Below are 21,967 nucleotides of genomic sequence, written 5' to 3' on the forward strand. Positions count from 1 at the left end.
AGTTATGGATGAATTGCTAGCAGTCTGTAGTAAGGGTACAGAGGGGTGGTAACCAGTTGGGGGGGGGGGGGGGAGCGCGGACACTGCACAGTCTCACTTTATCCAGTCAGGGCTCCCATTGTCAGATGGTACAGGGACAGACTCCCAACTGGCTCCCACCCCTCTGTACTTTTACTGCAGACTGATAGCAATTCATTCTTAACCTGTAGTAGAAATAAAGGAATGCTACAACATGTGAATGCATGTAGCTATTAAAACAGGCATGTCAGGAGAGGTGACAGCTCCTCTTTAATGTTACAGGCCCAAGGTTTGCAGCATCTGTAATGCTATAACACTTTACGTCTGTGCTTTGGCCCTGTTTGTTCTTGTCAGAAGGATATTGGGTTATTCCAAGTCACCTTTTACCATTGGTACCCAGATCCCTCCATTGACCATACATCACTGTCGGAGGGGGTGCCAGTTGTCGGACCCCTTTAAAATTTATATTTTAATAAGAATAAAAAACAACTAAATTCATGCAAATAAACACCTAGCAGCAGCAAATATTAATCAATCATTCTTCATCATCACTGTTTTTAGATACAGCAAGAAGGACTAAACATACACTTCAAGAGATTTTGCAGTAGCACAAGCTGGTTATGTTAAAGATAGCATCTGCTTCTCGTCTGTCTGAAGAAATAGAGAAAACCACTGATGACGCCCATAATTTATCCCACATAAAATTAATAGGACAAAATCCACAAGTGCACTATTATAACTATGTTAAATGTGCTCAGCATTATCAGCATACATATGATTAAAAAGTTCCCTGTTCGGTTTTTTTTTCCAAGTCATTAAAATATCTATTTTTGGTAAGACACAAGATGATGTATTTTAGACCATATGGCGTGTTTCTGATGGGCACCAGGTTTTTGCATCCACGCCATCTGTTGTTCTGTAAACTGAAAAGAAAATTAAGTCAAGTGCCTGGGCCAAAAGTTCCAGATAGAGCAGCTGCCTTCAAGACAAGTCAAAGAATGAAGAAACAGGTCATCTTCAAGTCAACAGTATCAACTCCTGTCACATCGTCAATGGGAAGGAAGAATGCATGGACCTCTTTGTGCTCAAGGCACAGCAATAAATACATTCCTGCTCATTAGATATGAATGCGCCTTCACAATGAGGTAATATGGAGGCACAGAAACGCGTTAGAAAGAAAGAGATCAATGAGACATCTGCAGCAATGAAGCAACCAGTCTATCAAGGCTTTCATTATCTGTTCGCGCAATGACAACCTGCAAAGCTCTACACTTGACCTCTCTCCAGTCACAGACAATGGGTTAGCATAAGTGTACCCGCATTAAAAGGCAATCAAATATCACTTCCCAAGACCAACCTGTAACTTATAATAGCATTACACCTCTAACCTTACTGATTACTGATCAGCAGAAAGAGAATTCTTTCCAATTCATTTAGTCCATAATTATGTTCCTCTTGAAGAACAAAAGCTACGTACCTTACACCAGCCATAAGGAGTTCTTCAGCCGTTACCTTACAAATGGGCTGTGACTGCTCTCCTAAGAGTAAGACACTTTTTCCTACTCTACCATTCACCCCAGTCATTCGTCTCAGAAATCAAGGGGTTAGTTTAAGTGAAATGAAACAAGACATGAGCTCTTTTTTAGATTCCCAGGAATTTGAAATAAAAATATATTTACGTGCAATTTTTAACCACAGGTACAAATTGCAACCATTTTCTCTTCATTTTACATCAGAAAGAACATACAAGCCACTTGTGGTGTAGCATAGCATGTTATTATCTCAAGTAATAATATTGGTCTTTAAAAAGGAATAAAACTAAATAATTCATTCAGTGACACTGCAGTAGGAGAATGTATTTGCTTTTCCTCTTCAAGGGCGTTGGGTTTTATTATGTAGAATAATGGCCGCCATACGTCATGCTGCAAAGTCAATATGGGGAATTTATCCAACACAGGGTGCCAGAAAAGTGCCTGTGAAAAAAAAAAAAAAAAACTAACATCATTTGCTCAAAGATTTTGCAACTTTTTGTTCTCCTGCCATTTTTTTTTTTTTTTAAGTGGGTGGTAGTTACCGTAACTTAAAGCCTCATGCACACGAATGATTGCCGCCCAGGCCTGTGCTGCGGACCGCAGGCTGGTGCCCATGTATTGCAGACCCTAAACCAGAGACTACTATGACATATAGTGGAAGTCTATTCCAGCCCGTAGCCGGCGTAGATTTGCTTTTCTGACTCATGGATGTGCCAAGTTTATTAAGACTGGCTTATGAAATTCCAGTCTTAGATTATTTTTTTTATGCAGTGCGTTTTGGTACTGGTGATTCCTCCCCTTTTTTGTGCTCCCTTGAAGTTTTTTTTGTTTTTTCTAATTGCAGCGTGCTCTGGGAATGGCTTTTTTTCCAGGTATTTTCCAATAGGCATCTCCATAGGAAAGAAAAATGTAGTATGACAAAAAAAACTTTTTCAATATGTTTTACAAGCAAAAAAAAAATTTGTTTGTATGACAAGATTCAATATAACATATTTTATTCATTTATATTCCTGCTCATTCTAGGCTTTGAAGTCTAGGAGGCGGTCCTATCAGTGACTGACAGCCTTCCCTCTATGACTGTTTATACAGATAGCTGTCGGTCACTGCTTGACTTCAAAACCCAGATATTGCGATACTCGATACCACGCGAGAAAAAAAAAAAAACACAAAACAAAGCCGCGTGCATTCCGCATTTTTTGGGAATGTCCGGCCCATAATAGAACAGTCCGATCCTATTTTATGGGGAGACAAGGGGACTAAAAAAAAAAAAATGGCAAATCGCGCAGTTTTTATTTTTTTTCTGTTACAGCACTCACCGCATAGGACGGTTATTTAATATTTTAATTGTTTGGATTTTTTGGATGTGGCAATATGTGATATGTTTATTATTTATTTTTATTGTTATTATTATATTTTATATGTAAGATTGGGAAAGGAGGTGATTTATACTTAATATTTTGATGTTTTTATTTACTTTTATTTAATAACCATTTCCCCCCTTAGGGGCTAGAACCTGGGATCTTTTCATCCCTTGTCCAATTCACCCAAATAGAACTCTATCAGGGTGAATAGGACCTCACACTGTCCCTGCTGCTCAGTGCATAGTGCACACAGCAGCAGGGAGCTGACTATGGCAGCCAGGGCTTCAGTAGCATCCTAGCCGCCATGGTAACCGATCGGAGCCCTAGGATTACACTGCTGGGGCTCAGATCACAACTGCCACGAATGAGGAGGTGGTGAGGGGACCCTGTGGCCACTGCCACCAATGATTTTAAAACTGGGCGGGTTGGGGGCTGGGCGCACTGCACCACCAATGATTTTAATACTGGGGGGGTTTAGGTGAGGGGGTGCACTGCGCCACCAATGAATATTGGGGGGGCTCGAGGGGATGAAGCGTACTGCGTCATCAATGATTTGAATACTGGGGAGGAGGGGAAGAGGGCGCACTCCGCCACCAATGAGAGTATAATTAACATTTAATACAGGAGGCGGGTGCGGCATCTGAGGGGTTAACTGCCGCTAATCACAGCTCCCCGCCAGCACACGCCTCCGGGATTTGTATTAAACATTTACTTTCATTGGTGGAGAAGTGCCTGCCCCTCCCTCCTCATTGGTAGCAGCGGCACAGTGGGGAGGGAGAGACTGCTTTCTTCTGCCCTGTACTGCTGAGAAGAACACGGAGCACGCTGAGAGCAGCGCGATCCTTGTTCTCCGATACCGGACTGCGCAATAGCGAAGCCTAGTATTGAAAAAAGGCAAATCCTGGTATCGAGGTCGATACCAGGCCAAAGTATCGATTGGGTATCGAAAATTCAATACCCGAAACAACCCTATCTATAACATGCTGCCTTAAGCTCAGACACCATGTTAAATGTGACATGCTCCCTTTAATAAATTCCTTCCAATAATTAAATGTGAGGTAAGGAGAATATAGTTTTAGGTTTTTGACAATTAAAAAAAACATTTTTAATTGCATGGTAACCATTCTCCCAGATGGGTTACAAGTCAAGTTATCTCCAGGACTCAGGAGGATCCTGCACAGAGAAGGATCTGTCTAGCAGTAGCATGGAGATGTGTGCCTTTTTTCCTTATATGCACTTTTCCATCAAATGGTAATATTTTAGCAAGTGTCAATTTTTTTTTTAGCAAGTGTCAATTAACAATATAGTATGCTGATCGGCGATGTACCGACCATCCTACTGAATGGCGCAGAATAATAATTAATAGTAACATAGTACATAACATAGTACATAAGACCGAAAAAAGACATTTGTCCATCCAGTTTGGCCTGTCATCCTGCAAGTTGATCCAGAGGAAGGCAAAAAAAATATAAAAATAAAAATAAAAAATGAGGTAGAAGCCAGTTTTCCCCACTTTAGGAGAATAAAAAGTTCCTTCCCGACTCCAATCAGAATAACTCCCTGGATACATAATCCATCTTGTCAAGGCAATATAGAGTGGCTATCTTACAGGATCTTTTACTCATCTGTAGCCACAACATGATCTAAACCCATGGCACTCACAATATAAGGGCTGTTTTACACGAGCGGATGCCGTGCGCGACATCCGCTGCGTGAATGAGAGCCAAGACCCGCTGCGGACAGCAGAAGCACGGAGCATTAACCTGATTGATAATGCTCCGTGCCTCTCTGTGATCTCTTTACTACAAAATCACGGTGACAACTTTATCTCACTGTGATTTCGTAGTAAGAGATCACAGAGAGGCACGGAGCATTATCAATCAGGTTAATGCTCCGTGCTTCTGCTGTCAGCATCGGGTCTTGGCTGTCATTCACGCAGCGGATGTCACGCACGGCATCCGCTCGTGTGAAACAGCCCTAACAGAACACATAGTATTAGTAAAGGTATTCTGCATGGCAAAGTGTTGATACTGACAACCAGCCAATGTATGTTTTGCCATTCTAACAATCAGAACCACAACCAACTCTAACTTATATTACAAAACAAAGCAAGACCGGCCAGACTATGGGGCCGCCAACAGTAGTGTCATCAGAAAGTCAAGTGCAAAATTCCACAGCCCTGATAGAAGATGGAAGTAAACATTACATAACAAGTACGCCCTTTTGACTTCTAGTAGTCACTTCCCTTTTTAAGATGCTTTGCATTTTTTATCAGTACATGTCCAGTGAAGTCAACAGCTAAGGCTTAGCCTGGAATAATATTATGGAGAATAATAATAAATTTTTTTGTGCCAAATTACTTAATTTTGAATTGATTTTCTGCCGAGTGGCATTTTAGAGAAAAATGCCACCTCTCCAGTAGCTAACCCAACTGTTTAATTACAAACCAAGATATATAGTCATTGACAACAACAAAAAACGCACCAAGAAAGTTAGTCCTCGCAGGTTGCTGACCCTCGCGTTCCAGCCATCCCATGAATGCTCAATTGGTTATAAATCTGGCGACTGGGCTGGCACTCCAGTCAAGGAGGGAGGGGGTTGGTGGAGTCAAAAAACTAGATGGACATTGCTAAAAAAAAACATTTATGTTTAAGACCACCTGTACATGGTGGCAGGTGATTGTACATAAGATCCGCAATTTCTGTGCGGATTTATTTGTGTTTCTGCACCATATTTGCACCAAAATCCTAATGTCTAATTGTAGGTTTTATTGCGGATTTGAGGTGGTTTTGGCGCAGATCTCACCCTTCCATTGGAAATGCTATTTATTTTGAAATCCGCGCCGCAGGTAAATTTCCTAATGGAAAAAATAAATAAAAAATTTACGTTAGATTTGTGTAACCTCATACACTTTGCTGGTACTGTAATTCTACATGGAAATCCGCGCAGACAAATCGCACATGCTCCGCAAAGTGTGCAGGTGTCCTCAAGGGGTTGTTCATCCCCCTAAAGGGCACCTTTCTGCCTGACCCCCTCACATGGCTGGACCTGCAGAGGGAAGCATACTTGCTCCTGTTTGTTCTACATGGTTGCTGCAACCAAGCACTGTCTGCAGCGGTTACATACTCCATATTACATGACCCAGTGACGTGAAACATGGGCACTGCTGTACCCAGTCATTGGCTGCAGCGGTCAAGTGAACAGCATTAAACAGGATGTTGTAGACATAGACCAGAGCGAGGCAGCTGCGAAGCCATAACCCAGTGGTGGGAGCAGATAAGTATGCTTCCCTCTGCAGGTCTGTCCACGTGAGGTCTGGCAGAAAAGTTGTCTGAAAATTAATCCCTTTAACCTCTTGCCGACTGCCCGTTGATTATATATTTGTCCAGGCAGTTAGCACATACCTCTGCATAGACGTTTTAAAACGCCCGTGCGGGGACTGCAGCTGCGCATAATCGTGTGGGAGAGGGGAGCCGGCGGTCAGAGACCTCAGAGAAGAGCCCTCTCTGCAGTGGTTGGGTCCTCCTCTGCTGCAGCTTCTCACTCCAGAGGTCTTGTTAATAGTCCCAGTTCTCACAAGGAGGCGGTGTGACGGAAATTGTCCCCTAGCTTGTCACTTCAGAATGATATATGTGGTGCCATAAAATCTCAGGGGACATTATCACAGAATGGGGGGAAGTAGGGTGGATATTCATAAGTGAAAGTATGTCATGCTCGGGGAAGAACGGCCAAGTAGAATATATAAATATCCCACTTTTTTCTGGAATGGTGACAGGTCCTCTTTAAACAGAGAGCAAGGTGCAGATTTTTCCCCTCTCCACTTGCCATACTTCTATATGAAGAAAAATAAACCATGCATCAGGATTAACTCCTGTACTAACGTCTCTGCAGTAAAAGTCTTTGTTCACATATTCTGTCACATATTTGGAATTTCTTTCTTGTCTAGCAGGCCTCTCCAGTGCAAACAAGGCAGGGTACCGGAGCCCTAGGGAAGCTATAATCATCCCTTGTTCTATATGGGGCATCTACAAGCACTCCAAGGCCTTATTCACACAGTCAGTGTTCGGTCAGTGATTTCCATCAGCGATTTGGAGCCAAAACCAGGTGCGGCTCTAAACACAGAACAGATGCAGATCTTTCCCTTCTACCTCATCTCTGTGGAGGCTACGATCCTGGTTTTGGCTCAAAATCACTGACCGAACACTGATGTGTAAATGAGGTGTAATCCATATGCAAATGAGCAGTTAAATGCAGGGGGCGCAGGCCCGAGTCACTCTGTGCACCCTTGGCCCCCCCCATGCTTCATCTACCAGCCGCTCCCTCTCCTTCCTGATTGACAGGGCCAGGATCTGCATAGTCATCTTACCTGGCCCATTCACACAAGAAGAATGGAGGGGGGCTAAAAGAGGAAGCAGGAGGATCGAGGATGCAGAGTTGCTTGGGCCCGCCCATAGTGCACTTAACTGCTCATTTGCAAGTGAATAGTTTTCTCCAGAATGAAACAATGGATCACTAAGTGAAAGATATCATTACATTCAGCTGAGCTAGCCCTGTAAAGCATTCTGTCTGGTTTAACTGCGAATATCCTGCTGACAGATTGCCTTTTCACTGATGACCCATCCATGTGCTGCCCGCACCCGTACTTCCGTTCCGCAGCACCACAAAAAAAGTAGAGCATGTCCTATTCTTGTCCGCAATTGCGGACAAGAATAGGCATTTCTATCCACGATGAACACACACGGCCTGTTTCTGTATTTTGTATGGTCGTGTGAATGTACCCTCACACTATACGGACAAAAAACTGCAGGATGTATACTTAAAGGGGTTTTTCCAAGTTTCTGATACTGATGACCTGTCCTCAGGATAGGTCATCAAAATGTGATCAGTGGTCTTCCCATACCTGGCACCCCCACGATCAGCAGTTTGAAGAGGCCACAGCACGCTGGCGAGCTTCTTCCTAGGCCAGTGATGTCACTTTCATAAGTCACGTGGCCTCAGTGCAGCTCAGTCCCATTCAAGCAATTGGCACTGAGCTGCCATACCAAGCACAGCCACTGTCCAATGGATGACACCGTGCTTGGTAAGATGCCAAGTCCGCAGTGCTCACTGAAGTGCCGAAGCCTCCTCAAACAACTGTTCGTCAGGAATCCTGGGTGTCAGACCCCTGCTGATCTAATACTGAGGACCTACCCTGAGGACAGGTCATCAATATGAGAATCTCCAAAAAACCCACTGAAGGTTATATTCAGCTGGGTTAGTACAAACCTGAATCAAGACAAGATTTAGTCATTTACATCAGCAGTATACCAGATGCACTTTGAAAGGTAAAGGGAGTCATTTATCAAAGACCAGCTTTTTATGCCGGTTTTTGATGCCAGAAAAAGCGCCTAATTTATGACGAGGCACATAACTTATCATAAATTAGGTGCACCTCCCGCAACTTTTTTTACACCAAAAACTGGCGTAGCAATGTTAGTAAATGATCCCGTGTTTCTAGCATTTTAACCACTTGTTTACAAATGTACCATATAAAGCCTTATACTTTCTTACCTGTTCTATGTATTGGTAACATATTCTGCAATTCATAAAACAATGGGCAGACTTATCAATGCTTTCATACGAACGAGATCTGTTGCTATGTAAAAAGTAAAAACAGGAACGAAACATTCCAGTAAAATGAAGTATTACCTTCATAAACATAGTGCATGCCACTACGTTTCTTCTATTTGTTTCATCAATATTAGATTGGCAGGGGTTGACTCCCTCATGCTCGCTGATCAGCCCTTTCAAAGTAGCTCTGGCACTGAAACTACACAGCTCCAGCCATTGTGTAGTGGATGGAGCTGGTCAGTGCCGGGTCACTGCCATGGGCATCAATGGAAACAGCACAGACACGTCTAGCTCCGTCCACTACACAGTGGATGGACCCGAGTATCAAGCAGGGAGCTACTGCACAACAGCTGACTGGTGAGGGTGCAGGGTGTCAAACCCTCCCCCCCCCCCCTCAAAAAAATAAATAAAAATGATATAGCGTGCACACAAAGTATTTGATCTGCATATATTACATGCAGATTTGCCCCAGCTTCCACTCACTGATTTGCAAAGAAATCCGCAATGCTAATTTTCACAAAGAATTGACACGTGGCAGATTTCAAAGCCACACCACACGCAAGTTTCCCTACTATGAAAATGTCCTTATCATGTAGATGAGATTTTTTTTAAACTTATAATATATATATATATATATATATATATATATATATATATATATATATATATACAGTACAGACCAAAAGTTTGGACACACCTTCTCATTCAAAGAGTTTTCATTTTTTTTCATGACTATGAAAATTGTAGATTCACACTGAAGGCATTAAAACTATGAATTAACACATGTGGAATTATATACATAACAAAAAAGTGTGAAACAACTGAAAATATGTCATATTCTAGGTTCTTCAAAGTAGCCACCTTTTGCTTTGATTACTGCTTTGTACACTCTTGGCATTCTCTTCATGAGCTTCAAGAGGTAGTCACCTGAAATGGTCTTCCAACAGTCTTGAAGGAGTTCCCAGAGATGCTTAGCACTTGTTGGCCCTTTTGCCTTCACTGTGCGGTCCAGCTCACCCCAAACCATCTCGATTGGGTTCAGGTCCGGTGACTGTGGAGACAAGGTCATCTGGCGCAGCACCCCATCACTCTCCTTCATGGTCAAATAGCCCTTACACAGCCTGGAGGTGTGTTTGGGGTCATTGTCCTGTTGAAAAATAAATGATGGTCCAACTAAACGCAAACCGGATGGAATAGCATGCCGCTGTAAGATGCTGTGGTAACCATGCTGGCTGGTTCAGTATGCCTTCAATTTTTTATAAATCCCCAACAGTGTCACCAGCAAAGCACCCCCACAACATCACACCTCCTCCTCCATGCTTCACGGTGGGAACCAGGTATGTAGAGTCCATCCGTTCACCTTTTCTGCGTCGCACAAAGACACGGTGGCTGGAACCAAAAGATCTCAAATTTGGACTCATCAGACCAAAGCACAGATTTCCACTGGTCTAATGTCCATTCCTTGTGTTCTTTAGCCCAAACAAGTCTCTTCTGCTTGTTGCCTGTCCTTAGCAGTGGTTTCCTAGCAGATATTCTACCATGAAGGCCTGATTCCCACAGTCTCCTCTTAACAGTTGTTCTAGAGATGTGTCTGCTGCTAGAACTCTGTGTGGCATTGATCTGGTCTCTAATCTGAGCTGCTGTTAACCTGCGATTTCTGAATCTGGTGACTCGGATGAACTTATCCTCCGCAGCAGAGGTGACTCTTGGTCTTCCTTTCCTGGGGTGGTCCGCATGTGAGCCAGTTTCTTTGTAGCGCTTGATGGTTTTTGTGACTGCACTTGGGGGCACTTTCAAAGTTTTCCCAATTTTTCGGACTGACTGACCTTCATTTCTTAAAGTAATGATGGCCACTCGTTTTTCTTTACTTAGCGGCTTTTTTCTTGCCATAACACAAATTCTAACAGTCTATTCAGTAGGCCTATCAGCTGTGTATCCACCTGACTTCTCCACAAGGCAACTGATGGTCCCAACCCCATAAGGCAAGAAATCCCACTTATTAAACCTGACAGGGCACACCTGTGAAGTGAAAACCATTTCAGGTGACTACCTCTTGAAGCTCATCAAGAGAATGCCAAGAGTGTGCAAAGCAGTAATCGAGATGGTTTGGGGTGAGCTGGACCGCAGAGTGAAGGCAAAAGGGCCAACAAGTGCTAAGAATCTCTGGAAACTCCTTCAAGACTGTTGGAATACCATTTCAGGTGACTACCTCTTGAAGCTCATTAAGAGAATGCCAAGAGTGTGCAAAGCAGTAATCAAAGCAAAAGGTGGCTACTTTGAAGAACCTAGAATATGACATATTTTCAGTTGTTTCACACTTTTTTGTTGTGTATAATTTAGGGCTGCAGCTAACGATTATTTGAATAATCGATTAGTTGCCGATTAATTTCTACGATTAATCGATTAATCGGGAAAAACGACAAAATTACAAAACAGAGGTTTATATGATCTTACTTGAAAAATTATGTTCAAAGGCCATATTAAAACAAATTGTGGACGACACTTATGGGGGATCTGTGGACGACACTTATGGGGGATCTGTGGACGACACTTATGGGGGGATCTGTGGACGACACTTTTGGGGGTATCTGTGGACGACACTTATGGGGGGATCTGTGGACGACACTTATGGGGGGATCTGTGGACGACACTTATGGGGGGATCTGTGGACGACACTTATGGGGGGATCTGTGGACGACACTTATGGGGGGATCTGTGGACGACACTTATGGGGGATCTGTGGACGACACTTATGGGGGATCTGTGGACGGCGTTTATGGGGGATCTGTGGACGGCGTTTATGGGGGATCTGTGGACGGCGTTTATGGGGGATCTGTGGACGGCGTTTATGGGGGATCTGTGGACGGCGTTTATGGGGGATCTGTGGACGACACTATTATGGGGGATCTGTGGACGACACTATTATGGGGGATCTGTGGACGGCGTAGTTATGGAGAGGGGGATATGTGCACTGTTATGGGCATAACAGTGCACAGATACAGATCCCTTTCCTCATAACAGTGCACAGACCCCCCTCCCCATAGCAGTGCCATACACAGACCCCCCCTCCTCCCCATAGCAGTGCTATAGACAGATCCTCCCCCCTCCCCATAGCAGTGCTATACACAGACCCCCCTTCCCCCTAACAGCCCCGGCGCTTGCATCTTTATTTTACCTTTTTACAATGACGCTCCCGCTCCTGTAACAGCCAGGCAGAGCGGACGGCGGCGTAACGTCACTCAATCACGTGACGCGCCTGCTCCGCCCACTTCATGAATGAAGGAGGCGGAGCAGGCGCGTCACGTGATTGAGTGACGTTACGCCGCCGTCCGCTCTGCCTGGCTGTTACAGGAGCGGGAGCGTCATTGTAAAAAGGTAAAATAAAGATGCAGCGCCCGCCCGCATAGCAACGAATCGGCGATTATTCGATAACTGGATTCGTCGACAACGAATCCAGTTATCGAATATAATCGATTACATCGATTAATCGTTGCAGCCCTAGTATAATTCCACATGTGTTAATTCATAGTTTTAATGCCTTCAGTGTGAATCTACAATTTTCATAGTCATGAAAATAAAGAAAACTCTTTGAATGAGAAGGTGTGTCCAAACTTTTGGTCTGTACTGTATATATAGCAGGTACTGTACTACATTGGCTGTCACTGAAGTTTTAAAATAACTGTTGATAAGCCATGGCAACATATCAAAGGTGAGACCCCCACCAAACGCTGGAACGATTGCAGGGGCCCATAGACCTCGTTGCAGGGGCTTTCCACAGAGCCCATCTCGTGCAGCAGACAACACCCTATATGAGCACTTCTCTGTCCTCGTTCTAGCGATTAGTGGGGTTCTCAGCACTCAGACCACCAATGATTAAAACCTTTGATATGTCGATATGACATATTAATTTTTTTACTATTTCTGTGACACTTAACCCCCTCCATTACAAAACAGACCATACTAAAGGTATCTTTACTTGGGATCTTCATCTAGCCAAAGATAAACATACAGTGGAAGACATCAAAAAAGCTGTAACAGGCTCATGCGAGATTCTGTGGATTGTAACTGTCAGTGGTGACTGTGCCCTGCAATGTATATGCTGCTTCTTCCAAATACTGCCAGTAAAATCTCCAAGGACATATATTAAAGGGGTTTTCAGAGATTTTTTATACCGATGACCTATCTTCAGGATAGGCCATCAGAATCTGATTGGTGGGGGTCAGACACCCGGAACCCCCTCCCAATCAGTTGTTTGAGAAGGCAGCGTCGCTCCTGTGAGCCCCACAGCCTTCTCTCTGCTTTTCCTAGGAACAGGCAGCGGCGCTCCTGTGAGCCCCACAGCCTTCTCTCTGCTTTTCCTAGGAACAGGCAGCGGCACTCCTGTGAGCCCCACAGCCTTCTCTCTGCTTTTCCTAGGAACAGGCAGCGGCGCTCCTGTGAGCCCCACAGCCTTATCACTGGTCTAAGAAAAGCAGAGAGAACGCGTTCATCGATCACATGGCCCAGGAACATCTCAGCTGTGCTTGGTAGGCTGCGAAAGGTCAGCGGCACTCACAGGAGCGCCGTTGCCTTCTCAAAACAGCTGATCGCGACGGTACTAGGGGTCGGATCCCCACTGATCAGATACTGATGACCTATCCAGAGGTATCAGTAAAAAAAAAATCTTGGAAAGTCCTAATGACGGCAAAATATTCAATTAACATTACCTCAATTTACACTGCCCTGCAATCCTATATGTGCTTTTCTGCAATTCCCATTGGTCATCATTGCAAATGACATAACTTTATGGAGAGGAAGAAAAACTCCATGTATAGTGTGTCATAGACAGAAGTCACCGAGCCTCCGACCGATGTAGGGAAAAAATGCCTTACTTATGAAGTAAAATCTTAGGCTATGTGATGATTTGCTAAATGCACAAAGGGAAAAGCAACTTCCCTTTGTCAGAGAATGGAAAAACTCTGTTAGCAAAATTCCACCCCTCACCGTGTGCCAAGCTGTACAGATGGATATTACACTGAAGTTCAAGCTCGGAGCCTCTTTCATTACCACTTTAGAGAAACGTAGAATTAGCAACTGCCATGTATGATCAGAACAGGCCCATTTTCAAAGAGATTTTAAAGTGGAGCCTCCAGCAGAATACAGGCTGCTGTAAACCGTACTTCTCAAGGGGCTGCTGAGATGCCCATCAAGAATCTCGACAGCATCTCTCCACTGTGCATCGGGTTCCTATATTCCAAAGTAGGAGTTCACTTTTACCCGTCAAGTGGTATTCCCACCTGGAAATGTATAGTATATTGATAGGATATGCCATCAATGTCCAATAGGAGTGGCTCCAAAGGTGGGACTTGCGCCCAAAGTGAATGAAGCCACGTATTCATAGCCATCTCTTTATTCACCGCTATGGGGCTTCCAAAAATAACCGAGTACTCGCTTAGCTATTTTTGGAAATGCCCTAGCAGTGAATGCAGAGGATAACACGCATTCACAGCAGCGCCCCGCTCCCGAGACAGGAGCTGAGTATTCCCATAAGTCTGCAGATGGGAATAGCCCTTTAAGGTCTCCTACACACTAATGTGCCGTGTTTTGCGGTCTGCAAATTGCGGATGCGCAAAACATGGATGCCACCCGTCTGCCTTCCGCAATTTGCAGAACGGAACAGACAGCCCATTATAGAAATGCCTATTCTTGTCCGCAAAATGGACAAGAATAGGACATGATCTATAATTTTTGCTGGACCACGGAACGGAGCAATGGATGCGGACAGCACAGTGAATGGGTCCGCACCCAAGCCGCAAAAAATGCGGCTCGGATGCGGAACCAAACCATGGTCGTGTGCAAGAGGCCTAAGGAGGCGGCCTAGTTTAGGTCTTAAAGGGCTTCTGTCACCCCACAAAAGTCTTTTTTTTTTTTGGCTAGTTACATTTCTTATAGCGCGATATATGAGAATATAATGTTGTCACTTACTTTCATTCGGCCGTTTCTTAAGAAAACGAAGTTTTATAATATGCAAATCCGGTCTCTACCAGCAAGTAGGGCGTCTACTTGCTGGTAGCCGCCGCAGAAAACCGCCCCCTCGTCGTGTTGATTGACAGGGCCAGCCGTGATCTCCTCCTCCGGCCGGCCCTGTCAGCATTTCAAAAATCGCGCGCCTCTGTTCATTCGGCGCAGGTGCTCTGAGATGAGGAGGCTCGTCTCCTCAGAACTCCCTCAGTGCGCCTGCGCCGATGACGTCTTCTCTTTCGGTGATGTCATCGGCGCAGGCGCACTGAGGGAGTTCTGAGGAGACAAGCCTCCTCACCTCAGAGAGCCTGCGTCGAATGAACAGAGGCGCGCGATTTTTGAAATACTGACAGGGCCGGCCGGAGGAGGAGATCACGGCTGGCCCTGTCAATCAACACGACGAGGGGGCGGTTTTCTGCGGCGGCTACCAGCAAGTAGAGACCGGATTTGCATATTATAAAACTTCGTTTTCTCAAGAAACGGCCGAATGAAAGTAAGTGACAACATTATATTCTCATATATCGCGCTATAAGGAATGTAACTAGCCAAAAAAAAAATAAAAAATGACTTTAGTGGGGTGACAGAAGCCCTTTAAGGACACAGTACTTTTTCATCATTACAATGAAAAGCGATAACTTTTCATGGACATAACCTTTCACCCCCTTGATTTTTTATTTTTTTTTATTTTTACATCACAGCCTTAAGTTCAATGTTTTGTTAATCTGAACTTTATGTGATGGATCAGAACACAATAGTGTAAGTTGGTGAAGTGAAATGAGAAAAATATATAAATAAAACTATTGTTTAGAAATAGAAAACAGAAGATTCACCTCCTTTGTTACAAAGCCCATAAAAAGCTCTGGCGCAACCAATTACCTTAAGAAGTCACATAATTACACACAAGTAGACATAATTTCACTAATCTAAGTGTCACATGATCTGTTATTACATATACACACCTTTTTTGAAAGGCCCCAGAGGCTGCAACACCTAAGCAAGAGGCATCACTAACCAAACACTGCCATAAAGACCAAGGAACTCTCCAAACAAGTAAGGAACAATGTTGTTGAGAAGTACAAGTCAGGGTAAGGTTATAAAAAAATAAATAAAAAAAAAAATCTTTGATGATCCCCAGGAGCACCATCAAATCTATCATAACCAAATAGAAAGAACATGGCACAACAGGAAACCTGCCAAGAGACAGCCGCCCACCAAAACTCACAGACCGGGCAAGGAGGGCATTAATCAGAGAGGCAGCACAGAGACCTAAGGTAACCCTGGAGGAGATGCAGAGTTCCACAGCAGAGACTGGAGTATCTGTACATAGGACGACAATAAGCCGTACGCTCCATAGAGTTGGGCTTTATGGCAGAGTGGCCAGAAGAAAGCCATTACTTTCAGCTAAAAACAAAAAGGCACGTTGTGAGTTTGTGAAAAGGCGTGTGGGAGACTCCCAAAATGTATGGAGGAAGGTGCTATGGTCTGATCAGACTGAAATTGAACTTTTCCGCCATCAAAGAAAACGCTATGTCTGGCGCAAACCCAACACATCACCCAAAGAACACCATCCCCACAGTGAAACATGGTGGTGGCAGCATCATGCTGGGGGGGATGTGACTGGGAAACTGGTCAGAGTTGAGGGAAAGATGGATAGTGCTAAATACAGGGATATTCCTGAGCAAAACTTGTACCACTCTGTGCGTGATGTGAGGCTAGGAGTGCGTGATGTGAGGCTAGGACGGAGGTTCACCTTCCAGCAGGACAATGACCCCAAACACACTGCTAAAGCAACACTTGACTGGTTTAAGTGGAAACATGTAAATGTGTTGGAATGGCCTCATCAAAGCCCAGATCTCAATCCAATAGAAAATCTGTGGTCAGACTTAAAGATTGCTGTTCACAAGCACAAACCATCCAACTTGAAGGAGCTGGAGCAGTTTTGCAAGGAGGAATGGGCAAAAATCCCAGTGGTAAGATGTGGCAAGCTCATAGAGACTTATCCTAAGCGACTTGGAACTGTGATTGCTGCAAAAGGTGGCTCTACAAAGTATTGACTATAGGCTGGTGAATAGTTATGCACATTGACTTTTTCTGTTACTTTGTCCTATTTGTTGTTTGATTCACAATAAAAACAAACATCTTCAAAAGTTGTGGACATGTTCTGCAAATTTAATTATGCAAATCCTCAAACAATCCATGTTACTTCCAAGTTGGCAGGCACCAAAATACAAAACAAAAGTCAAGGGGGGGAAGGGGGTGAATACTTTTGCAAGGCACTGTAGATAGCTGTCAGTCACTGATAGCTGTACACAGGGGAGGTGTTATCAGTGATTGATAGTATTCTTTGTGTAAGTGTGTATACATAGATAGCTGTCAGTCACTGATAGCTGTACACAGGGGAGGTGTTATCAGTGATTGATAGTATTCTTTGTGTAAGTGTGTATACATAGATAGCTGTCAGTCACTGATAGCTGTACACAGGGGAGGTGTTATCAGTGATTGATAGTATTCTCTGTGTAAGTGTGTATACATAGATAGCTGTCAGTCACTGGTAGCTGTACACAGGGGAGGTGTTATCAGTGATTGATAGCATTATCTGTGTAAGTGTTTATACATAGATAGCTGTCAGTCACTGGTAGCTGTACACAGGGGAGGTGTTATCAGTGATTGATAGCATTCTCTGTGTAAGTGTGTATACATAGATAGCTGTCAGTCACTGATAGCTGTACACAGGGGAGGTGTTATCAGTGATTGATAGTATTCTCTGTGTAAGTGTGTATACATAGATAGCTGTCAGTCACTGATAGCTGTACACAGGGGAGGTGTTATCAGTGATTGATAGCATTCTCTGTGTAAGTGTGTATACATAGATAGCTGTCAGTCACTGATAGCTGTACACAGGGGAGGTGTTATCAGTGATTGATAGCATTCTCTGTGTAAGTGTGTATACATAGATAGCTGTCAGTCACTGATAGCTGTACACAGGGGAGGTGTTATCAGTGATTGATAGTATACTCTGTGTAAGTGTGTATACATAGATAGCTGTCAGTCACTGTAAGGGTACTTTCACTCTAGTGTCTTTCTTTTCCGGTATTGAGTTCTGTCCTAGGGGCTCAATACCTGAAAAAAACTGATACGTTTTATCCTAATGCATTCTGAATGGAGAGCAATCCGTTGGATTTTTGGCCAGAGAAAATACTGCAGCATGCTGCATTTTTCTCTCTGGCCAAAAATCCTGAACTCTTGCTGGAATGCCATTGAAACGTATTAGTGCCGGATCCTGCATTAAAATTGCTGCACATTGCAAGATCCGTTTTTCCGGTCCGTGCGTGCGCAGACCTTTAAATCTGTGAAACAATAAATACTGGATCCGTTTTTCCGGATGACACTGGAGAGACGGATCCGGTATTTCAATGCATACATCGTGCGCACAGCATCATAGGTTACTATGATGCTGTGCGCATTGGGCAACCCACGGGACTGTTGTCCTGCACTCGTATGATGCTGTGCGCTCCCGTGTGCACAATATATGCCGCTCCGGGACATATGGCCCGCTCTGACGGACCGTATGTCTCAGAGGGCATACGGTCATGTGCACGAGCCCTACATATGCTGCCTGCAGATTGCACTGCATTGTGTGGGGACAAGTTTTATCTAAGCAGCCACCATCACAGACAACCACTTTCAAAACGCAGCCAGTGTAAGGATTCCCCAATTGCCATTGAGCCGACTCCTAGCACCCCAAAAAACTGCTGGTTATACCAAGGGGAAGCTGTGCCCGGCCAGAGCCTGCAGATGAAGGGCTTTCTATGTAATCTCTCACTATAGAGTACCAGAGCAGTAGATGTCAATAGGACCCCTCCACCCCATTGTCAGCCCCTGCACAATGCAGTCTAGACAGCTCTAATACCATTAGCGCCCACAGTCCTGGAAGGGCACTAGTTTCTTGGCAGTACATACCACCCACCTCTGCATACCAACACATACCATAACGAGGCATGGCACAGACAGCTCTGCCAACCCATCAGTCATATGTGACTAATAATTCCTGCTGAGCACTGGCTCAGTGATGGGGGGGGGAGCTTGCCATGGCTACAAGTGTACACGGTCGGGCAGGGTCGCCTTCCTGCCTAGGTAACAATACGCAGGGCACGCCGCCCTCCCCCTCACCTTCTTATGCTTCTCCTGGTACGGGAGTGCCAGCCAGGGCATGTCCTTCAGGAAGAGCTGCCATTTCTTCTGGTCGGGGTCCGAAGAGATGAAGACGACCTCCAGCCGGTCCCGGGTCTTGCCGTAGAAGTCGCTGAGGCTGGGCAGCAGCTGCAGGCAGGGAGCGCTCACCCCGCAGCCGAAGAGCAGCCCGAGGAGGGACACCCGGGAGCCCAGAGACTGCACGTCCACCTCCTCCCGCTCCGCCGTCACCAGCTTCTCCCCCAGCAACTCCAGCAGCAGCCCGGAGTCCTCGCCCCGCTTCTCCCCGTGCAGTCCGGGGCCCGACATGCTGCTGCTCGGACTGGGGCCCCCGTGTCTTGTGCTGCGCTGGTGCGGGCTTCAGAGACGAGCTCCCCGGCGGCCGGGAGGGGATGAGCCGTGTGCGCCACACGAGCCGCGCCGGAGTCCGGGCTGCCCTCAGCCGATTGGCTGCAGCGGAGGTAGCCGGCTGTACAGGGAGGGGGAGGAGAGCGGGCCGCTGTGTGAGAGTGCCACCTGGGTGCCATGTATGGACATTCTGCGCTCCCCACTTCCGAATATTCAGTGTGCCTGCTCAGTGCCAGCCCCTACACAATCCTTACTTTCTTTTGTGGCACCGTTTTGTTTTTTACTTGAGTTTATCTGGTAAATTTGTCATACTGTATTTGGGGGATTTAGGAAAAAGGTGGTGCTTTTGGTTTACTTTTGTGGCTTAAAGGGGTTGTCCGTTTTTGTTAGTTTTTTAACCTGCACCCCAGCCTGGAATACGCCTAGAGAAATCCATATTCATCTGCTCTCCATTCTTGCTCCCTGCTGCTCTTCACTGGACCCGCAATGGTGAGCCAACTTGTGTTTTAAGTTCTACTTCCAAAGTTCGGGTTATCGAAGAATCCCATTATGGATTCCGCTACCACGGACCATAACGGAATTTGGAACCCATAACAGGATTCTTCGATAACCCAAACTTTGGATGCAGAACAGTTCGCTCAAAACTAGTGATAACGCCTCACCAGGGGTAGTTTGGTTGTAGACCCTACAGGGATATTTCCCAGTGGGCCAATGCCCAGGGAGCCACCCAAGCCCTGTTCTCTGCCAATGGCTGGGTACATAATGAGTTCTCAGCCATAATTAACACTGTGAGAATCAGGTACTCATGTACCCGGCCAGCGACCACATATGCCCTCCTAAATTCATTTGCTGTGGCTGGCATCTCGCCTCCTAAGGCCCAGTTCACATTTCAGTTATTTCGTCAGTTATTTTGAGCCAAAAACAGGTGCGGGTTAAAAACCTAGAACAGGTGCAGATCTCTCCATTATACCTTATCTCTGTATAGGCTTCACAATAACTGATGGAAATAACTGACCAAGTAACTGAAGTGTGAACTCAGACTAAGCCCCCTGCTCCATACCTTAATCAGAGACAACTGGAGGACAGCAAATGGCATCTATTAATGGCCACCACAAAGGGGCAGCTTTTGGGACAATATATTGTGCTTTTGTGTGGTATATGGTTCTGCTGGGACGGTATTTTGCACTATAGTATTGCTGACCCTGCCTACTTGTTTTTGCCCTGCCTTCTGTCATTTTGGACCCACCTATGACATAGGGCCACGTTTAGGTTTTTTTTCCAGGGCCACTTTAAGTTCTGAGTACGCCCCTGCACCTCTGCTGGGTCACATGCTACTTGGGGACACATCTCCACTGAGATCAGTCGCAGGCTGCAGCGACGCATGTTGACAGACAGGGACCAGAAGACCAGTAAAGAGAGGCGGAATGGAGCGGGGGGCATCGGTTTGTCAACAAAGACAGCTAGTTGGTGGCAAATGAAAAAAAAAGCTTGGAAACCCTTTAGGCCACCATGACGTACCTGTACGTTAGAGACTGCACTGCCTTAGGTCTCCACTACGTACAGGTTCGTCATGTCAGCAATCTGTCACCATTAGGGCTGAAACGATTACTTGATCGAATCGAGAAATTCAACCAAAAAATCCTCAATGCAAATTTTTTGGCATCGAGGATTCATTTGTGTCATGTGACCACGGAGCAGACGTGAACCGCTTGCTATTACTTACCGCTCCGGGGTCACCCGCTGGCCCACACCGCACTTTCAGCCCTGACACTTTGTCAGGACATAGTAAGCGCGTACTATGACCCGACGCTGTGTGATGTCAGGATTGCAGTGCAGCATGCAGAGAAGAAGACGGAGGAGCTGTGGAGCGGCGCCCCTACAGGAAAAGTAAGTACTGGGGCTGGGGACATGGCTAGGACGGGGAGATGGTGGCACTGGGGGGCAGTTGGCACTGGGGGGCACCTGATGGCACTGGGGTGCAAGCTGGTGGTACTATGGGGCAGATGATGGCACTGGGAAGCAGCTGATGTCCCTGAGGGCGGAAGCTGATGGCACAAGGGGGGAAGCTGATGGCACTGGGGGGAAGCTGGTTGCACTGGGGAGCAGCTGGTGGCATTGGGGGGGGCAGCTGATGACATTGGGGGGCAGCTAATGGCATTGGGGGGGCAGCTGATGGCACTGGGGAGGAAGCTGATGGCACTGGGGGGGGTCAACTGGTGGCACTGAGAGCACGGGGGGGGGGGGGGCTGATGAGTTTTTATAAAGAAAAACGTTCTTTTAATTCGTTTTTTGTTATTAGAGTACTTGATTATTCATTGGATTAATCGATAGAATATTCGATTACAAAAATAGTGGATACAGTTGTGTTCAAAATTATTCCACCCCCAATGCTGTAATGGGTTTTAGGGAATTTAGTGTACATTTGTAATTGTGTTCAGAATGAAATCTTACAATGACTTTTTAAAGAACCAAATGCAACTAAAATGACATCAATTGTTTTTGTAATACAGTATTAAATGTTATTTTTTTGTGATTTCTTCATTGACACAATTATTCAACCCCTTAAAGACTACCACTCTTAAGAACAGAGGTCCATTCAAGTGTTTTCGATCAGGTATTGAAAACACCTGTGGATGTCAAGGAGCAGCAATCAAGCATAATAAGCACCAATTAGGCAGATTTAAAAGGACTGTGATACTCATCTCCTTTTAGACATTTACTGGTGTGTTTACAAACAATGTGAAGTCAAGAGAATGGTCAGGAAGACAAGAGAAGAGGTGATTTCTCTTCACAGGAAGGGCAATGGCTATAAGAAGATTGCAAAGATGTTAAACATACCAAGAGACACCATAGGAAGCATCATTCGCAAATTCAAGGCAAAGGGCACTGTTGAAACGCTACCTGGTC

At 45.2% G+C, this 21,967-nt stretch overlaps 1 protein-coding gene across 1 annotated transcript in view; it reads right to left on the minus strand.

The window, feature by feature from the left end:
• Positions 1–19,188, minus strand: part of NXN (nucleoredoxin) — a 138,699-nt gene extending 119,511 nt beyond the window's left edge. Inside the window, exon 1 of the mRNA XM_044284789.1 lies at positions 18,692–19,188. Within this exon, the coding sequence (XP_044140724.1) occupies positions 18,692–19,021 (330 nt within the window). The 5' untranslated portion in view covers positions 19,022–19,188. The remainder of the gene's footprint in view (positions 1–18,691) is intronic.
• Between the last annotated feature and the right edge of the window lie 2,779 nt (positions 19,189–21,967).

This window comes from Bufo gargarizans, chromosome 3, assembly GCF_014858855.1.
Source record: "Bufo gargarizans isolate SCDJY-AF-19 chromosome 3, ASM1485885v1, whole genome shotgun sequence".
In the NCBI taxonomy this organism is placed as follows: domain Eukaryota; kingdom Metazoa; phylum Chordata; class Amphibia; order Anura; family Bufonidae; genus Bufo; species Bufo gargarizans.